The 21,017-nt window shown below is 32.0% G+C and overlaps 1 protein-coding gene across 1 annotated transcript in view; it reads left to right on the plus strand.

Moving 5' to 3' along the window:
• The window catches only part of LOC114329068 (uncharacterized), a 206,667-nt gene that overhangs the window by 120,649 nt on the left and 65,001 nt on the right, over window positions 1-21,017 (plus strand). Inside the window, exons 3-4 of the mRNA XM_028278081.2 lie at window positions 11,465-11,671; window positions 18,067-18,189. Coding sequence (XP_028133882.1) covers window positions 11,465-11,671; window positions 18,067-18,189 — 330 coding nt within the window. The remainder of the gene's footprint in view (window positions 1-11,464; window positions 11,672-18,066; window positions 18,190-21,017) is intronic.

The raw sequence follows: 21,017 nt of genomic DNA on the forward strand, positions 1-21,017 counted from the left end.
ATTAATTTTTTTCTCTATCTCTCCACTCCACCCTCTCCCTCCTCCAACCATTATAACTTCGGTCGAACTTATACGCAATTCAACCTATAATATATAAATTACTAATATCTCGCCGTAGCGATGACGGTCGCGAACTCAATGCTTTTTCCCAATCCAAAAAGTGCACAACGTCGCTAAAGAAGTTTTCACTTCAAATCATCATCATTCTTTTTGGCTTATCCCTACGTGGGGTCGGCTTCCCTAATTGCATTTCTCCACACAATTCTATCTTGGGTCATATCAATATTAATCCCCTTTACCAACATGTCCTGCCTAATCGTCTCCCCCACGTCTTCTTTGGTCTTCCTCTTCTACTCCTTTCAGGAATCTGCACTTCAGCAATTCTTCGTATTGGGTGATTAGCGTCTCGACGTTGAACATGACCAAACCATCTCAACCTACGCCCTCTCATTTTGGTATCAATTGGTGCCACACCTAGACTTTCCCTAATATACTCATTTTTAATTTTATCCTTTTTTGTCACTCCACTCATCCATCTAAGCATTCTCATTTCCGCCACATGCATTCGTTGTTCCTCTTTATTTTTCACTGCCCAGCATTCAGTTCCGTACATCATAGCGGGTCTTATGGCTGTTTTATAGAATTTTCTATAGAACAGCCAGGTACTTAAAACTATTGCTTTTTACAATCAGTTCACCATCCAAAGATACCATTTTATTTGTAGTAACTCCATCTTTAAATGAACATTGCAAATACTCTGTCTTTGTCCTACTAAGTTTTAAACTTTTTTCCTCCAGAGCTTGTCTTCACTGTTCCAGTTTTTGTTCTAAGTCTCTTTCACTATTTCCTAGTAACACGACATCATCAGCATACATTAAGCACCATGGAATGTTAGCCTGTAGTTTAGCTGTTACCTGGTCCAAAACTAATGAGAATAAATACGGACTAAGCACCGAGCCTTGGTGCAATCCTACTTTCACATGAAATTTATCAGTCTCTCCCACACCTGTCCTAACACTAGTCGTTACTCCCTCATACATATCCCTCACAATCTTTACATATTAACCAGGGACTCCTTTCTTATTGAGTGCCCACCACAGAATCTCTCGAGGAACTCTATCATATGTAACACGACATCATCAGCATACATTAAGCACCATGGAATGTTAGCCTATAGTTTAGCTGTTACCTGGTCCAAAACTAATGAGAATAAATACGGACTAAGCACCGAGCCTTGGTGCAATCCTACTTTCACATGAAATTTATCAGTCTCTCCCACACCTGTCCTAACACTAGTCGTTACTCCCTCATACATATCCCTCACAATCTTTACATTTAACCAGGGACTCCTTTCTTATTGAGTGCCCACCACAGAATCTCTCGAGGAACTCTATCATATGCCTTCTCAAGATCAATGAATACCATATGAGGGTTTGTTTCTGTACTCCTGTATTTTTCCATCAACTGCCTTATAATGAAAATTGCATCTGTTGTTGATCTGCCCTGCATAAAACCAAATTGATTCTCAGATATTTCGGTCTCTTCACGTATCCGTCTATCAATTATTCTTTCCCACATTTTCATGGTGTGGCTAAGCAGTTTTATAGCCCTGTAGTTTGTACATTGTTGTATATCTCCCTTGTTTTTGTAGACAGGTACTAGTATACTGCTTCTCCATTCGTCTGGAGTTTTTTGAAGTTTACACTTCAAAAATGGTATATTATGCAAGGAGCATTTAATGATCGTCAATATGATGCGACTATGAGGGATACGGCATGAGCTGCCTAACGACGAACGTCGTACAGAATGTGAGCATTATAATGGCAATTAAATGCGAGTAGTATACGTAATTTTTTCTATCATCTCACAACAAAAAAATATATTAAGTTCATTTATTTTCTAACACAAACAAATTAAGAAGTTATATGATTAAATTAATTATTTTGTTGATACAATATATTTTATATATACAATATATACAATTATATTTTAAAAATTACAATTATTTAAATGAATTTGAGGTGAGGTGACAATTTTATCGCTCTGGTTGATGAGGTTCATGTCGTCAATGGTGTGATATGCATTTCCATATTAATTTGATTGTATTTGATGGAATTTAAAATTTGATTACCTATGTAGATTTTCTTTTAAGCGGATTCCTCAACTTTCCGCCACCGATGTGGATTTCCATCCGCCGTGACGTTTTTTGATATATCACCACCAGAACCTTCAGACATATTCTTAAAAAGATTTAATCTTGAAATTTAGTCCAGAAAGCCACTGCGCATCCGCTAGGAAAAATATTCTAATTCGGATTTTTTGCACAATCTTACTCAAAAAGGACTCATTTTAACAAATTTGCATGTTGCCAAGACCAAAAGGTGGTCAAAAATTTTTTAAACTTTTTTTTTTTGTTTTTTTTTTCTTAAAATTTTTTTTTGGCATGGAAAAAGGTTTTTTAGGTTTTTTGGATCATTCCAAACAGAAAATGTCTTTAGTGACTTTTCTCCAAAAATGATAGCTCTTGACATATAAGCGATTAAAAATTGGAAAATTGCGAAATCGGCCATTTTTAACCCTCAAAAACTATGTGAAACACAGAAAATTTGAATGTTGCCAAGGCAGGTAGATATTCTTTAAACATCGATTGATGAAATCCCGAAGAGTTTTTTGCAATACAATATTCAAAACTCCTTTGTTTTTTAATTGCTAATCAAGCGTGCGCGACACTATTTTCCACCGACAGTATGGTGCAAATGAAAGGAATAAATTCGTTATTTCGTAAACCGGCGACTTTAAGGAAAAATCCCGAAACAGGTCGATTTTTATAAGTTATGATATTGTGGCATATATGGTATACTAGTGACGTCATCCATCTGGACGTGGTGACGTAATTGATGATTTTTTAAATGAGAATAGGGGTCGTGTGCTAGCTCATTTGAAAGATTCTTCAATTCTCTATTCAGTAATATAAACATTTACATAATTATTTATACAGGGTGTCCAAAATTTTTTTATTAAATTAAATTATTTGACAAAAAAAGAAGTAGAAGGACAGCCTGTATAAATAATTATGTAAATGTTTACATTACTGAATAGAGAATTAAAGAACATTTCAAATGAGCTACGACCCCTATTCTCATTTAAAAAAATCATCGATTACGTCATCACGCCCATACGGATGACGTCACTAGTATACCATATATGCCACAATATCATAACTTAAAAATAAAAATCGACCGGTTTCGGGATTTTTCCTTAAAGTCACCGGTTTACGAAATAACGAATTTCTTCCTTTCATTTGTACCATACTGTCGGTGGAAAATAGTGTCGCGCACGCTTGATTAGCAATTAAAAAACAAAGGAGAGCAAAATACTCTTCGGGTTTTCATTGACCGATGTTTAAAGAATATCAACCTGCCTTGGCAACATTAAAATTTTCAGTTTTTTACATAGTTTTTGAGGGTTAAAAATTGCCGATTTCGCAATTTTTTAATTTTTAATCACTTATATTTCAAAAAAAATATTATAATATCATTTTTAGAGAAAAGTCACTAAAGACCTTTTCTGTTTGGAATGATCCAAAAAACCTAAAAAAAAACTTTTTTCGATGCAAAAAAAATTATTTTAGGAAAAAAACAAAAAAAAAACGTTTAAAAATTTTTTGACCACTTTTTGGTCCTGGCAACATGCAAATTTGTTAAAAGGAGTCCTTTTTGAGTAAGATTGTGCAAAAAATCCGAATTAGAATATTTTTCCTAGCGGATGCGCAGTGGCTTTCTGGACTAATTTGTCAGTTTGTTTAAATATTATAAACTGTCAAAGCGTATGCATTTGACTTAACATTGCTTATTGCGTATGTGCCGCCTTCGATTCAGAACGTCATCTCGCAATTCTATTGGTTAAAAATCTGTATCATAATGAAGTCAATTATGATACAAGTATCGAAATTGTAATTGGTATATATTAATGTATGAGAGTACAAAAAAGTTTTTTATGTAAGAAAACACTAATTATTTTAATAGTTATTTATGTACCAAGTCAGTAAAGTGACTCTTTATCGAACGAGTCTGATATTACGAGCAGAGGGAGCGAAGCGAGCGAGGCGAGTATTTACTGACGTGGTACATACAAAATTTTATCGCCAATCATAAAAAACATTAACACTTACTTAACACTTACTAGACCAGGGCGCATCTGTAAAAATATTAGTACATTTGGACGTTGAGAGGTGACTAAAATTTTTTTGCAGAAATTGCTTGAAAATAAATTAAATAATAATATTTGAGTTATCCTCCCTCTCAAAAAGGTCCGGAACATTGTTTAAATAATCAAAATGTCAAAAAATGAAGGACAAATTCGATTTTTTTCTTGGTTTTTTGATTATAACTTTAAAAGTATTCATTTTCGAGAAAAGTTGTACTGACATAAAAGTTGCATAATTAAATTTCCTACAATATAGAATTGGTTAAAAATTTAAAAAATAGTCACCCTTGTTGCAAAATAGCAATATTTGTGAAAAAACATACAAAAACAAGTATTCGCATTATACGTTTTTCAACCATTTATGCTACACTTAGGACCTTCATATTTCACCCTGAAACACTATATGATACAGTAAAACAATACTGTATATTTCATTAAGATCGGTTCAACAGATTTTGCAAAATAAATTTTGCAATCCAGCTTTGGTAAAAAAAAAATCATTTTTTCAAAATGTTACAGGACTGAAAATAAAGCAGATAGCAAGTTGAAAATTTTTTTGCTTATAGAAGTTGTACTGTACCTTTCATTTGCAATTTTGCAAAATTAAAATCGATTAACACCACGGCGTCAGGAATTTTTTAAATAAACATTAATTATTGGTGCTACGCGCAGGACAGCGGATAGTTTGTTTTGATTGGGCATTCCAATGACCTTTGATAATGTAAAGATACATTTTAATTTTTATTACATTTCGATATAAATAAATAAATTGTTTATTGCAAAATAAAAACACATACTCTATCCTTTGAAATAACACTTTTATTAGCAAAAACTTTATTTGTTAATATATTTTAACTTAAATAATAAAAGTTTATTATTTTTAAACATATGCAATTGTTTAAACAATATTTCACAAACAATTATAAAATTAGTTTGATTTTTGTGGAATTAAAATATTAAAATACAACAAAATATAGAGTAAGAAAATAATATATTAGATAAAGATTGGAAGAAATTTTGGTGGAAATCAACTTGTGTGAATCGAACATCGCTGTCCTGCGCGTAGCACCAAAAATTATTGTTTATTTCAAAAATTTTCTGACGCCGTGGTAATTAATCGATTTTAATTTTGAAAATTTCAAATGAAAGGTACAGTACACTTCTATAAGCAAAAAAAAATTCAACTTGCTATATGCTTTATTTTCAGTCCTGTAACATTTTGAAAAAATGAATTTTTTTGCGAAAGCTGGATTGCAAAATCTATTAAACCGATCTTAATCAAATTTACAGTATTGTTTTACTGTATCATAAAGTTTTTCTGGGTGAAATATGAAGGTCCTAAATGTAGCATAAATGGTTGAAAAACGTAAAATGCGAATACTTGTTTTTGTATGGTTTTTTCGCAATTATTGCTATTTTGCAACTATGGTGACTATTTTTTAAATTTTTAACGAATTCTATATTGTAGGAAATTTAATTACGCAACTTTTATGTCAGTACAACTTTTCTCGAAAATGAATACTTTTAAAGTTATAATCAAAAAACGAAGAAAAAAATCGAATTTTTCCTTCAATTTTTGACATTTTGATTATTTAAACAATGTTCCGGACCTTTTTGAGAGGGAGGATAACTCAACTATTATTATTTGATTTATTTTCAAGCAATTTCTGGAAAAAAATTTGAGTCACCTCTCAACGTCCATCTCAAAACAGATGCGCCCTGGACTATACTTAATTACATCCTTCTATTGAAAAAAAGAGTGTGTGTACTTTGTACGCACGAAAGAAGTTATACTTCCATTATCATGATTTCAATGAAATAAATATATTTTAAACAGTTTTATCGTATTTATATTTAAATAATATACTAATTTTAATACTTAAAGTAAAATACCAAAAATTAAAAATACCGTTAATAGTTACGCCATTGTTTACAAAGTGTAGCGTTAGCCTGCCGCAGCGAAGTTGATTTGCCGTGATGAATAGTATAAAATCTAAATAAATATATTTGCTAACAAATTATCAGTACCTACATATTTATCACCGTCCTATATATAATCGAATTAACAAAAACACCATTTCATACTATATTCGCATTAATACGAAACTTAAAAGATTTAAGAATTCTTTTACTTTTACACAAAATAAAAATTTCGTATGACAGTAATGACAGAAGGCTCTTGCTTGCATGATGGCCGATTTCGATGTTTAAGGCAAACTAAATGTTACAAGACAAACTAAAATCCGTTGCGTACGATGCGGGTCTGTGGACGCTTACCTTCGATAGTTGTTAGGTATCAATATTGAATACCTAATTACTAAATCTGTAAAGTTTTGATTTATGTTTTATAAATATAATTGCAAAATACTACAGAATTTCATTTTCTGACATAAATTTATTTAATAATAAGGTAAATTTTGTACAATATTTTTACTAATAATTAAAGTAAATAAATTTTAAGGTCACTCAAATAAATAATCGATTACTGCCATCGACCACTTACATTCAATCTCAGTTAATTTGATTAATCGCGGCAGGTAAAGTAAAATTCTTCTTTCAGTACAATAAAGTGTTACTTTACTGCCGCAAATGGCGGCAAATGAGTACAATAATGAATGACTTTAGTGACGGTTCAATTCAAAATTCAATTTTTTTTTTAATTATACTTCTTTAGGCGCGATTGGGAAAAATTGATGGGAGTGAATTTTTATAAAAATACAGTATGACGTACGCGCACACTGACAGCATGGAGTTAGTTGCTAAATCTTTCAATTTACGTATGTATCATTTTTGTGTCTTTGGATTTGCCTTCGTTGGGAATAGGATAATTAGTATTAAAATATGATGAAAAGAAAATCAAAAATTTATGTAGAAAATCTGACGTTTTTTAGATTTTCTACGATTCATTAGGGGAAAAGTAGTTGCGGGGAGGCTACAGTTTAAAAAAATGACGTATTAACGTTATTTTTAATTTTTAGTATTGTTTTAGGTATTATAATTAGTTTAATATTTAAATAAAAATACAACTAAACTGTTTAAAATATATTTTTTTCTAAATAATAGAAGTACAACTTCTTACGTGCGTACAAAGTACACACACTCTTTTTTTACGTTTCATGTACTTAAAAAATAAGACTCACCTCAATTTTAACCCTCTACCCTCTACTCCCCCTCAAACCACCACGAAACACGTCATTTTTTCGTTTTAATTTTGTTTAGGTGGGATGCAATAAATTTAAAAATTTCCAAAAATTCATATCTATAATTGAGGCTTTTACAAAACATGTCTATAAGACCTTCCATTATCTCAGAATGCATTTTTTGCAAAAAGCGTAACTTTTTTTAGAGATGGCTGGAGGTCTCATTTTTTTATTTTACGTATTTTATCAAAAACACCTACGCGCCACCTTCAACAATCCGAAAAACTAGTTTTTTATGAGGTTTTGGGAGATTTTCCTCATTTTATAGACTTCAAAATAGATCAAAAACCAAGGTTTTTCAAAAACGTGGGTTTTTTGGGGGGGGGTTTTAACGTGTTTTTTCCCATTTTTGAACGTCTTAGAGGAGTCAGTTACTTTAAATCATATCCTATATATCCTATAAAAAAACCTTGATTTGCTCTATTTTGAAGTCTGTAAAATGGGGAAAATCCCCAAAAAAAGACCTAAAAAATCCAGTTTTTCAGATTTTTGAAGATGCGCCTTACGGGAAAATCTGAAAAAATTAGAAATATAGTTTTTGATAAAATACACAAAATTAAAAAAAATACACCTGCAGCCATCTCCAAAAAAAGTTACCCAAAAAAAATAAATAAAAATGCATTTTGAGGTTATACACTCAACCTACCTATAAAAACAGACATGTTTTAAAAAAGCGTCAGCTAAGAGTGTGAATTTTTAGAAATTTTTAAATTGATTCCATGTCAAAAAAAACGAAACAAGTACGTTTTGGTGGTGGGGTGAGGAGGAAGGGGTGGAGGGTTAAAATTGTGCTGAGTCTTATTTTTTAATCACATAGACATAGAATATAAAGAAACTAAAAAAATTGAATTCTTTGATTGAGAACATTTTGGCTATCTTATTAATTGGTGCCGACACTACGGGAACGGAAGAAAAAAGAAAAGCCCGTCTGGTTGGTAGCGGTGATGCGTCTGGTGTTTGCTCTTAGTATGGTATAACTAGACCCAAACCCAGACATTCAAAGTGAAAGTTATCCTCCAGCACCAAATTGTTGGAGAGGGGATAGAGGGGATAGAAATCGGTAAATTCGTAGTTTTTTACGTTTTATAAATATTTACGTAAATATTTCTAAAAATAAACGATTTAGCATAAACAACCTTCTATACAAAAATGTTCTACATTAAATTTGCAATTAAAAAGGCCCTATGCATAATCATTCTAAAATGAACGGTTTCAAAGTTACTGAGGTAGTATAGTATAATTGGTCCAAAAAAAGGACTAACCTAAACATCCAAAGTAGAAGATTTCCTCCAACACCAAATTGTTCTATATGGTCCACATATTGTTCAGGAAAATGTTACACCATTTTGAGCGTCCGGTTTGGAGGGGGAGATGGGGGAGAAGTCGGTAAATTAGTAGTTTTCTTACGTTTTTCGTCAAAATTGTTAAAACTATGCTTTAGCCTAAACAATGTTCTATACAGAAATGTTCTACATAAAATTTAAAACAAAAAAGATCGTGTACATAATTGTTATAAAATCAACAGTTCCAGAGTTACGGAGGGTGAAAAGTGGAGGTTTTCGATACTTTTTATATTTTCTGGGCAATTTCCTACTGATTTTCTTTAACAGGGTTGTGTTTTATAAATCAAATTTGCTATTTCAGTAGCCGATGGTATGTTAGTGATAAGTTCTTGAAGAAACGTCAACCTCACCACCCAAAATCATCATGAATTGCCCAAAAAATATAAAAAGTATCGACGTAAAATATAAGACCTCCACTTTTCACCCTCCCTAACTCTTGAACCGTTGATTTTATAACAATTATGTATAGGACCTTTTTTGTTTTTAATTTTATGTAGAACATTTTTGTATAAAACATTATTTACGCTAAAGTATAATTTTAGAAATATTGACGAAAAACTTAAAGAAAACTACTGATTTAGCGACTTCTCCCCATCTCCTCCCCAAACCGGACAATTTGGTGTAGGACGAAAACTTTTATTTTGGATGTCTGGGTTAGGCCTTTTTTGGACCAATTATACTATACAAGAAACTTGGTATTTTTTTTAATTATACTATACTACCTCCGTAACTTTGGAACCGTTTATTTAAGAAGGATTATGCATAGGACCTTTTTCATTTCAAATTTAATGTAGAACATTTTTGTATAGAATGTTGTTCATGCTAAACCGCACAGTTTTAGAAATATTGACGAAAAACTTAAAAAACTACGAATTTACCGATTTCTCCCCCCTCTACCCCCCAAACCCGTCGCTCAAAATGGTGTGACTTTTTTCTGAACATTATGTGGACGATATAGAACAATTTGGTGTTGGAGGATAACTTTCACTTTGGATGTCTGGGTTATGCCATCTTTTGGATCAATTCTATCATACTATTAGTATGGTATAGTTAGACCAAAACCCACACATCCAAAGTGAAAGTTATCTTCCAACACCAAATTGTTCTATATGGTCCACATAATGTTCAGAAAAAAGTCACACCATTTTGAGCGACGGGTTTGGGGGGGAGAGGGGGGAGAAACCTGCAAATTCGTAGTTTTTTAAGTTTTTCGTCAATATTTCTAAAACTAAGCGGTTTAGCATAAACAACCTTCTACACAAAATTGTTCTACATTAAATTTTAAATAAAAAAGGCCATATGCATAACCCTTCTAAAATGAACGATTCCAAAGTTACGGAGGTAGTATAATATAATTGGTCAAAAAAAAAGGCCTAACCCAGACATCCAAAGTAAAAGTTTTCCTTCAACACCAAATTGTTCTATATGGTCCACATATTGTTCAGTAAAAAGTTACACCATTTTGAGCATCGGTTTTGGGGGGGGGGATGGGGGAGAAGTCGGTAAATTAGTAGTTTTTTTTTAAGTTTTTTCGTCAATATTTCTAAAAGTATGCTTTAGCGTAAGGAATGTTCTATAGAAAAATGTTCTACATAAAATTTAAAACAAAAAAGGTTCTATACATAATTGTTATAAAATCAACAGTTCCAGAGTTCCGGAGGGTGAAAGTGGAGGTTTTCGATACTTTTTATATTCACCGATTTTTCCCCCCTCTCCCCCCCCCCCCAAACCGACGCTCAAAATGGTGTGACTTTTTTCTGAACATTATGTGGACCATATAGAACAATTTGGTGTTGGAGGATATCTTTCACTTTGGATGTCTGGGTTTTTGGTATAGTTATATCATAAATATTGCCCAAAAAATATATAAAGTATCGAAAACCTCGACTTTCACCCTCCGTAACTCTGGAACCGTTGATTTTATAGCAATTATGTATAAAACATTTTTTGTTTTAAATTTCATGTAGAACATTTTTGTGTATAACATTGTTTACGCTAAAGCACAGTTTTAGAAATATTGACGAAAAACCTAAAAAAACTACTAATTTACCGGCTTCTCTCCCATCTCCCTCCCAAACCGGACGCTCAAAATGGTGTAACTTTTTATTGAAAAATATGTGGACCATATAGAACATTTTGGTGTTGGAGGAAAACTTTTACTTTGGATGTTTGGGCTAGGCCTTTTTTGGACCAGTTATACTATACTACCTCCGTAACTTTGGAACCATTCATTTTAGAAAGATTATGCATAGGACCTTTTTTATTTCAAATTTAATGTAGAACATTTTTGTATAGAAGGTTGTTCATGCTAAACCGCACGGTTTTAGAAATATTGACGAAAAACGTAAAAAACTACGAATTTGCCGATTTCTCCCCCCTCTTCCCCCCAAACCCAACGCTCAAAATGGTGTGACTTTTTTCTGAACATTATGTGGACGATATAGAACAATTTGGTGTTGGAGGATAACTTTCACTTTGGATGTCTGGGTTATGCCATCTTTTGGATCAATTCTATCATACTATCTGTGACTGTCAATTCGTATCCCAATTCCAGTACATCTTCTAAGAAGATGAAGAGGCGAAAAAGCCTAAACGCGGGTTAAATAACGAGTTCAGTTCAGACTATCTTAACCCTTTGCTATTGTCAACTTGTTATTGATAAAATATTATATAAATTTGTCTTTTACGTTTGATAAAAAGTAATTTTCTTTTCAGTTGCCTTAGTTCTTGGTAGGGATGGAAAGATTTACCTAAGGTCATCTGAGGGGCTCGAAGACTGGTTCGAATTGCTAGAAGAATGTATGTTCACTAGTAAGGAGAGAAGAAAAGCACTGAGGTATTCCCATAACGACAATAACAAACCGAGAGACAACAACAATATACCGAATTTGGATGAATGGATTGCTTCTCGTCAGAAAATTGGTAAGACATTTATTATAATGTTTAGTTTAAAGGTCAATATTTTTTTGTTTAAATGTTTTTGATTTTTCTCCATAACCATCCAAATAATCACTTTATAAAAATTAATATTCATCATGTTTATACTGATTTTGTTGACTACCGCTACAAATAACTCTGTCTGTAATACTGCGTTGAAACCATTCCCTCGAGTTCTTAATGCAACGCTAAACTCGGCTTTGGAAAGGAAAGATAGTCGAAGTTAGTATGCAATTTGAAAGAAAGTGAGGAAAGTATAGAATAGAGAAGAAGGAAGGAAGAAGAATAGGATAGAGCACCGGCTAAGTAGCTTGAGAAACAAGAAACTAAAAAGAAGGTGGGATTCGAGGACCAGAAAAAGGAATAAAATAAAAACATATTTCTTTCTGAAATAATTTAGCCGTGAAAGAAGAAGAGCTGGAAGAATAAAACAGAAATTAGATAAATAAAAACAGACAGAGATCCTGAACAAACTAAAATGGACGGCGCCAGTCTTAATCTTCAGCAAATTAACAAATATAAAATATATAGGTTAACTAAACTTTTCTAATATCAAATTTATGTTGTTGCATCCTAAACCAACTACCCTTTGAAGTTAAACTGAAAAGAGATATTTAACAAGCAAAAACGAAATTATTTATTACAATTTTCACAAATATAGTACAATTTACAAAAGAGAATATACAATGTTACAATGTGATACATATTATAGTTAGTAAGTAATTGAAAATAAAAAGTCCTAGTGAGATTGATGGTTTAAAAATAGAATAACCTACATAATATCAGTTTTTTTTGTTGTACTGTTCATTGAAATTTAATATACAGAGTGGGCCAAATAAAAGGAGCCACCCCTATATTTGGCAGTATTTATTAGATTTTAAGAAAATAAAAAACAGGTCAATTGTTGATCTAAGGGGGACACATTTTTGCGATACAAACTTCTGTCATTTGTCAACTCCCTCCCTTCCACTTCCCCCACCCCTTATTTTTAAATAGGGAATAGGGGTCGTGTGCTAGCTCATTTGAAAGGCTATTCAATTCTCTATTCAGTAATATCAACATCGACTTAAAAATGTATACAGGGTGTCCAAGAAAAAATATTTTGAATTAAATTAATTGACACAAAAAGAAGAATGTATGTATGTAATTTATTTAACTCAGAACACATTCTACTGCTGACAGAAAACAGAAAAAAATGATTTTTGATAAATAGACACTGCTTTTTGCTTAATTTTAATGTTCAAGCTTCCACCCATCTGCCTCTTGGTAGGTTGAATATTGAATTTAAGCAACAAACAGTGTTTATTTATCAAATAAACATTTTTTTCTGTTTTTTATCAGCAGTAGAATGTATTCTGAGTTAAATAAATTACATACATTCTTCTTTTTGTGTCAATAAATTTAATTTAAAATAATTTTTCTTGGACACCCTGTATAAATTTTTATGTCAATGTTGATATTACTGAATAGAGAATTGAATAACTTTTCAAATGAGCTAGCACACGACCCCTATTCCCTATTTAAAAATAAGGGGTGGGGGAAGTGGAAGGGAGGGACTTGACAAATGACAAATGTTTGTACCGTAAAAATGTGTCCCCCTTAGATCAAAAATTGACCTGTTTTTATTTTCTTAAAATCTAATAAATACTGCCAAATATCGGGGTGGCTCCTTTTATTTGGCCCACTCTGTATATATATATATATATATATATATATATATATATATATATATATATATATATATATATATATATATATATATATATATATATATATATATATATATATATATAATCCGGTTCTCTTCTACCGTGAGGTGTCGAGAACTGAAATTGAAATAACCCCAAAAAATATAACATACCGGAATATTTGAGATATATATTTTACCGCTTTTTGACCAGTAGCGATAGAAACTCCTGGATAAAGTCTCCCTGAAGACTTTAGTTGGCTGAAATTCACATCAGCAATCACCACACCGTGGTAGAGAGAAGTTCAATGGAACGTGACCCATAAATTCACGTCCGATAGAAGGAAACCATTCGATTTTCAGAAACGTCTAACCATAGACCATTCCAGACAGCCTCGAACCAGAAAGTAAACCTCTTTACTTTAACGAAACGGAAAGTTTCCAGGTACAGAAAATATGCAGAAAATCAACACAAAACCAAAACCAAAATTCATGAGACCAAACTCCAAAATCGTAAACCAAAACTCCAAAATCCAAACGGAAACCAAACCCTGAAACAATAGAATATTGTTTAGGATTTAGAAAACTAAAGTGACAATTTTTTACCGGGATAGAAAAATAAATCAAAGAATTATCACCTTGTACAATGGATCTTCTCACAAACCACTGCTTGCCACGACAGCAAAATAAAGACAAAATCCGATAATCCGATATTAGTGGTCTGTAGTCTGTGGTCTTTCAAAAACGAACTTCACAGAAGTTAAACGATGTATAGAGGTGGGAACGGATATATTTTTGGTAGAGACTTTGTAACTGTAACAATTTCTTCGTTTTTCCAAATTTCGGTTTCCTCGAATTTTGCCTTACATAATAGGTTTTAAGAATGAGTATCTTTGTACTCTCATCACATGTTTTAAGTACTCAAGCTTTCGTCTTTCGACAGTTAATTATGTACGCTTTATTTCCTATCCTTCCCGTTACCACGTTTGACATTCCTTGAATCCATGATATTCGTGGGATTCTTCGGTAACACCAAAATTCAAATGACTTCAGAGAACTTATTCAAAGGCACTTGTTTTTGTATCTAAACCTTCAAGCCATAAAGAAGAGTAGAGAATACGTACCACCAAAGCATGCTTAGGCGTAATTCTAACCTTATATCCCGACAACAAAGAACTTTTAAACCCGTGTTGAGCTGCCCCCCCCCCCCCCACTTGCAAAAATCAAAAAACAAATAGCCCTGATTTATGAGCTATTTATGAGCTATTTATGAGCTTTCATATTCCGCAAACTAAAAATTTTGAGCTCGTTCCACTGAGCAGGAATTTAATACCTTAGTGGGGGGGCTGAGTCAGCCCCCCCCCACTACTTAAAAATAGGAATATTGAATCGGTTTTTGCGGCAGAATTACGAGCTATTTATGAGCTCTTGAAATTATATAGTTTCGATTTTTGAGCTCATCCCCTTCACCCCCAAACAACCCTTTAATTGATTTAACTTCAGAGTTAAATGCTGAGAAAACTTAAAATATATCGTATTGCGGATATAATTGCTATAGCTTATATACTATAAGAATAAACTATTAAATCACGTGCATTTCGATTATTGAGCTACAACCCCTTCGCAAGAAAACCACCCTATCTTCCCGGCTTAAGAGAAAGTTGTACTTAAAATGCATTTAATTAATTATTTGGCGGCTACATATCATATAATAATTTATAAGCTTCCAAATTACGCGCATTTAGATCAGTAAATGGCAATTTATTTTGTATAGTGCAGTCACTGAAGGTAAAAATCAACGATTACCTTCAATTTCGGTGAACCTTCATCGATTTTCACGAAAATTGGTCAGTGGTTAGAGGATACGTCAAGAAACAAAGGTGACATGGTACCACCTTGCGCCTTTACTCTGAGGGTGGATACCGCCCCTTCTCGGGGGGTGAAAATTATTTAATAAAAAATAACTGCACAAATCAATAAAAGAACAAATTAAAAGCAAAATTTATTATATAAAGTTATTAAAATAAGTCAATACTTTTTAAGTTAATAAAGATCAAATATTTTAATTATTCTTGAAAAAAAAAATGCATGTTTTGAAGCGGTTTTTCGTAAATTACTGAAAAACTCTAAGTTTTTACAAAAAAGTTAATAGTAATTTAATTCGTATAGCTTATATTATAAGAATAAACTGTTAAATCACGCGCCTTTCGATTATAGAGCTACAACCCCTTCGCAAGGACAACCATCCCATATTCCCGGCTTAAGAGAGAGTTGTACTTAAAATAATTTAAATTAATTATTTGGCGACTACATATCGTTTAATAATTTATGAGCTCACAAAATATACGCATTTCAATTATTGAATTACCATTTTCTTTCTATAGTGCAGTCACTGAAGGTAGAAATCAACTATGACCTTCGATTTCGGTAAATCTCCATTCATTTTCACGAATTGACAATAACAACTTGCGGTTTTAGCCTAGGGTATATGTCACCCCTTCTCGGGGTTGAAAATGACTTTATTAAAAATAACCCCACAAATCGAGAGAGGGACAAATTGTAAGCAAAATTTGTTATATAATGTTATTAATAAATCAATACTTTTTGAGTTATTAAAGATCAAATATTTTAATTTTTGTGAAAGAAAATGCATGCTTTAAAGCGATTTTTCATAAATAACTCAAAAACTGTAAGGTTTTACAAAAAAGTTTTCATCATTAAAATTGAAGCTAATAAAAAATATAATAAATTGCTTACTTGAAAAACCTTTTAATGTTAATTTAAAGTAAGTTATTGGTAATTAAATGTATATTTTTTTCTGCAACTGTTCAAATCTAAGGATTCAAGCTTAAATAACGGGAAAGAGATGCATTTTATAACACTTAGGTACTAAATACTTGTCAAAATACTTAGATATACCTATCAAAAGTGAGCTCCAGAAAAAGTTGATAGCATCAAAATCCGCTCACCAATTTTCGTGAAAATAAATGGAGATTTACCGAAATTGAAGGTCGTAGTTGATTTTTACCTTCAGTGACTGCACTATAGAAAGAAACTGGCAATTCAATAATTGAGATGCGTATATTTTGCGAGCTCATAAATTATTAAACGATATGTAGTCGCCAAATAATTAATTTAAAATATTTTAAGTACAAATCTCTCTTAAGCCGGGAATATGGGATGGTTTTCTTGCGAAGGGGTTGTAGCTCAATAATCGAAAGGCGCGTGATTTAAGAGTTTATTCTTAGAATATAAGCTATACGAATTAAACTACTATTAACTTTTTTGTAAAAACTTACAGTTTTTCAGTGATTTACGAAAAACCGCTTCAACATCTGCATTTTTTTCACGAATAATTAAAATTTTTGATCCTTAATGACTTAAAAAGTATTGACTTATTTTAATAACTTTATATAATAAATTTTGCTTATAATTTGTTCTTTTATAGATTTGTGCAATTATTTTTTATAAAATAATTTTCAACGCCGAGAAGGGGCGGTATCCACCCTCAGGGTAAAGGCGCAAGGTGGTACCATGTCACCTTTGTTTCTTGAGGTATCCTCTAACCACTGACCAATTTTCGTGAAAATCGATGAAGGTTCACCGAAATTGAAGGCAATCGTTAATTTTTACCTTCAGTGACTGCACTATACAAAATAAATTGCAACTTACTTATCTAAATGCGCGTAATTTGGAAGCTTATAAATTATTAAATGATATGTAGTCGCCAAATAATTAATTTAAGGCATTTAAGTACAACTTTCTCTTAAGCCGGGAAGATAGGGTGGTTTTCTTGCGAAGGGGTTGTATCTCAATAATCGAAATGCACGTGATTTAATAGTTTATTCTTAGAGTATATAAGCTATAGGAATTATATCCGCAATACGATATATTTTAAGTTTTCTCAGCATTTTTCTCTTAAGTTAAATCAATTAAAGGGTTGTTTGGGGGTGAAGGGGATGAGCTCAAAAATCGAAACTATATAATTTCAAGAGCTCATAAATAGCTCGTAATTCTGCCGCAAAAACCGATTCAATATTCCTATTTTTAAGTAGTGGGGGGGTATAAAGTATTAAATTCCTGCTCAGTGGAACGAGCTCAAAATTTTTAGTTTGCGGAATATGAAAGCTCATAAATAGCTCATAAATCAGGGCTATTTGTTTTTTAATTTTTGCAAGTGGGGGGGGGGCAGCTCAACACGAATAACTTTTAAGATTAACGAAAGATGCACGTGCTATTTCAAGACGTGTCTTAATTTCTTTGATTTGGTTTACATTTGATGTTCCATGTTCTTAAGTATTTGTAGGTATCCACACTCCCAATAAAAGTATCTTCAATAACCAATTGTATGTTTGCATCTGCTGATTTAGTCATGATCATGCATTTAGTTTTCTTCAAATTTATCTTCAGTACGTATTCATGACAGCATTCGTTAAGGCGTTGCATTACATTCTGTAAATCATTGTTGTTATACGTCAATTACTGTATTGTCTGCATTACTAAGTTATAAACATCAAAACATCGGCATATATGGGTATAATTTTCTACATTTGTTGGTGTTACGGTATCATCATGATTTATACGCTATCTAGTTTCTCAATTTTTTTGTGCTGTACGTAAAAAATTAAGATTGTACTCTCCTTCACAGGCAGTCAATATATTTTTGCATTCCTGTAATTTTTTATTTTTTTAGATTTAGGACGATTAGTAACTGCAAGTATGAACTCAAGACAAGAAACCACAGTACGAAGGCGATACAGGCCACAAACCGAAGACGATGACTGGATACCTCCCTCATTGGATAATAGACTTTCTCGTAAGTATTTAAATGTTACTCTGTGGTTTCTGTTTCTGGAATCTCAATTAAGGTATAATCTCATGTAAGTCCTTTCCCTTTCCAAACGGTGCAAATTCAAGTTTTAGGTGGATAACTAAGCTGTATCTATTTATAACGTGATAATTTTCTTTTAAACTAAGTTTATAACTTCGAATTAATATCGGAAGAAAAAAAACATACAGCTAACTTAATATCAAACTTATAATTTGCCTTACTTTCCCATACTTTACATTACTTTACAGTACCTAATCAATATCTAATCAGATGCTTCATCTTCAGAAGCAATAAATGTGTCTTAATAAAAGTGGACAACACTAGTTTTCTTCGACGTATTCCAACTGATACAAACTTTTTAGGATACAATCGTTTTTCAGTGATATAAGATAATGCTTTTATTATGACCTGCACTCGTATTGTATGCCGTAGGAGTCGATTGCGCTGATTTTACCTGAAGTACGTTCAGCTGTGGGCACGATTGCACCAAACTCAAACTAACTCAGATGGTCCCTAATCCCTACTGCCTCCCGTGGTGACGTAATATATTAATGTCTTCCTTGTGCGACTGTACCGCAGCACGGTAATACATTAATAGACGAAATAGGTTAGGTTATTTATTATGTAGCCCAATAAATGACCGTTTTGGAGTGTAATTTTCAGGGGCAACTCCGAATTGCATGAAAATTTTGATTTAGGTTCTACTTACACTCCACTTCAAAGTTGAATTTGTGAAGACAGTTGACAGATTATAAGCAACTTTCGTTCTATAAAATTTTTTACGTAAGTTAATACTTTTTGAGTTATTCGCGATTGAAAATATTGATTTTTCGACAAAAAAACTACGTTTTCAGACAGTTTGTCGCAAATAACTCAAAAAGTAAATATTTTATCGAAAAAAATATTCTTAGCAAAAGTGTAGCTTATAAAAAAACGAAAAAAAAATGGTGTATCAGTAAAGTCTATAAATTGAGTAAAAGCAAAGTTGTAGCTCATGAAATTACGTTCTTATTCGTCTAATTGCAAATCTAATAATTCAACGCGAAATCACCAAAAAATTAGGCACTTTTCGGGAAAAGCTTATTTATATTTCTAAAGTATCTAAAAAAAGTTTTATACTTGTTTTTTTACAACAAATTTTATCATCAAAAATAAACGAGTTACACTGAAAAAAAGGTTGGCGTCTTTTTTTGGTAAAAAAAATCGTGAAAACCTCCTTCCATTTAGCACCCTAAATAAAATTAATCGTTACCGCTTTACCCTTTATTTTAACTGTATGTGTATTGTTTATATGATCTGTAAGTTTGATTGGTTTAAAGTGCTTATTTTTGAAAAAATTTGGTTTTATAGTAAAAAAAAATCTAAAAATTTTGGAAAAATTTTCTTAAAAAGTATAACTTTAAAAAACTTTTAAAAAATAACTTAAAAAGTATTAGCGATATGAAAAATCTTAAAGAGTAAAAAAATGTAGGCTTTGCTATTATAAATATGCTAGTTTCATTTTGTTTTTCCGTGAGACAAAAATTGGTTAAGATATGGCTGTTGAAAATTTGCATACACTCGTGGATAGTGATCCGTTCAAGATTTTTCAACTATAACCCTTTCAAAAATAAGCACTTTAAACCGGCTAGACTGACAGATCATATAAAAGATAGATAACTAAGTAAATTGTTTGTAAAGAGGTAGCGATTAATTTAATTTGGGGTGTTAAACACGGGGAGATTTTCATGATTTTTTTAACAAAAAAAAAGAGGGCCAACTTTATTTTGAGCGTAACTCGCTTATTTTTAGTGCTAGAGACTTTCATGAACAATTAAAATAAAGCTTTTTACAAACACTTTAAAAAAGTTTAAACGGGGTTTTCCCGAAAAATGCTTAATTTTTCGGTGATTTCACCTTGAAATATTCGATTTGGATTTGGAGTTGGATTTGGAGACGAATAAGAACGTATAAAAAAGCAACCAACGGCACAATTTCAACTTTGAATGGATGGTAAGTAGAACCTAAATCCAAATTTTCATGCAATTCGGAGTTGCCCCTGAAAATTACACGGTCTCGCCGTATTTCCCGTTCATTTACTGGGCTAATAATACAAAATGGAAATTACACTTACGGACTATCTCACTTACTGTGAGGATTAAATCTGCTGCTATCGCAATCGTGCCTGTAGCTTAAAGGACCCTTTATCGAGACTGGATTATAGCGGTTACCATCGACGCAATCGTCCACTGTCCATTCTATGAACAAAATTTCGGAAAAAAATCGTTGGGATTTTTTGAGAAAAACTGTCGAAAGGATCGCCCTTCTTTACTAGCTAAATTATTTTGGAAACAAAATTTAATTCGTCTTTTAGGTTGCCATGAAGTGTTAGTTCTAAACACTGAAAATATGTTTTTGGCACTTACACCATTTGTGTTTTAGGGGCATCATATGTGTTTTGGGTCACTACTGCAATGGATGAATGTTTTAAAAATTTGTTGCTGTACGTTTATTTTATTTTATTTGTTGCTGCCTATTTTAGGTTTTTCAGAAAATGCTACATCTTTTTTTGAACAGCCGTAGATAATTTTTCAAAAAGTTTTAAAAACCATTTTCAACAGCATTCGAGATGTTCTTCACAAAAATTAACTTTACATTCTGAAATTAAATACTGTAATTCGTAATTAAATGTTATAGAGAAAAATTAGTATTTATAAGTATCGTGTACTTATATAGCAAATATACATTAAAATAAAGTATAAATTATTTCTTGTCAATAAAACACCATCTGTTCCTGTATATATTATAACAGCAATAAGACCGATTTTTATGTT

The sequence above is a fragment of the Diabrotica virgifera genome, chromosome 1 (genome assembly GCF_917563875.1).
Source record: "Diabrotica virgifera virgifera chromosome 1, PGI_DIABVI_V3a".
NCBI lineage: Eukaryota > Metazoa > Arthropoda > Insecta > Coleoptera > Chrysomelidae > Diabrotica > Diabrotica virgifera.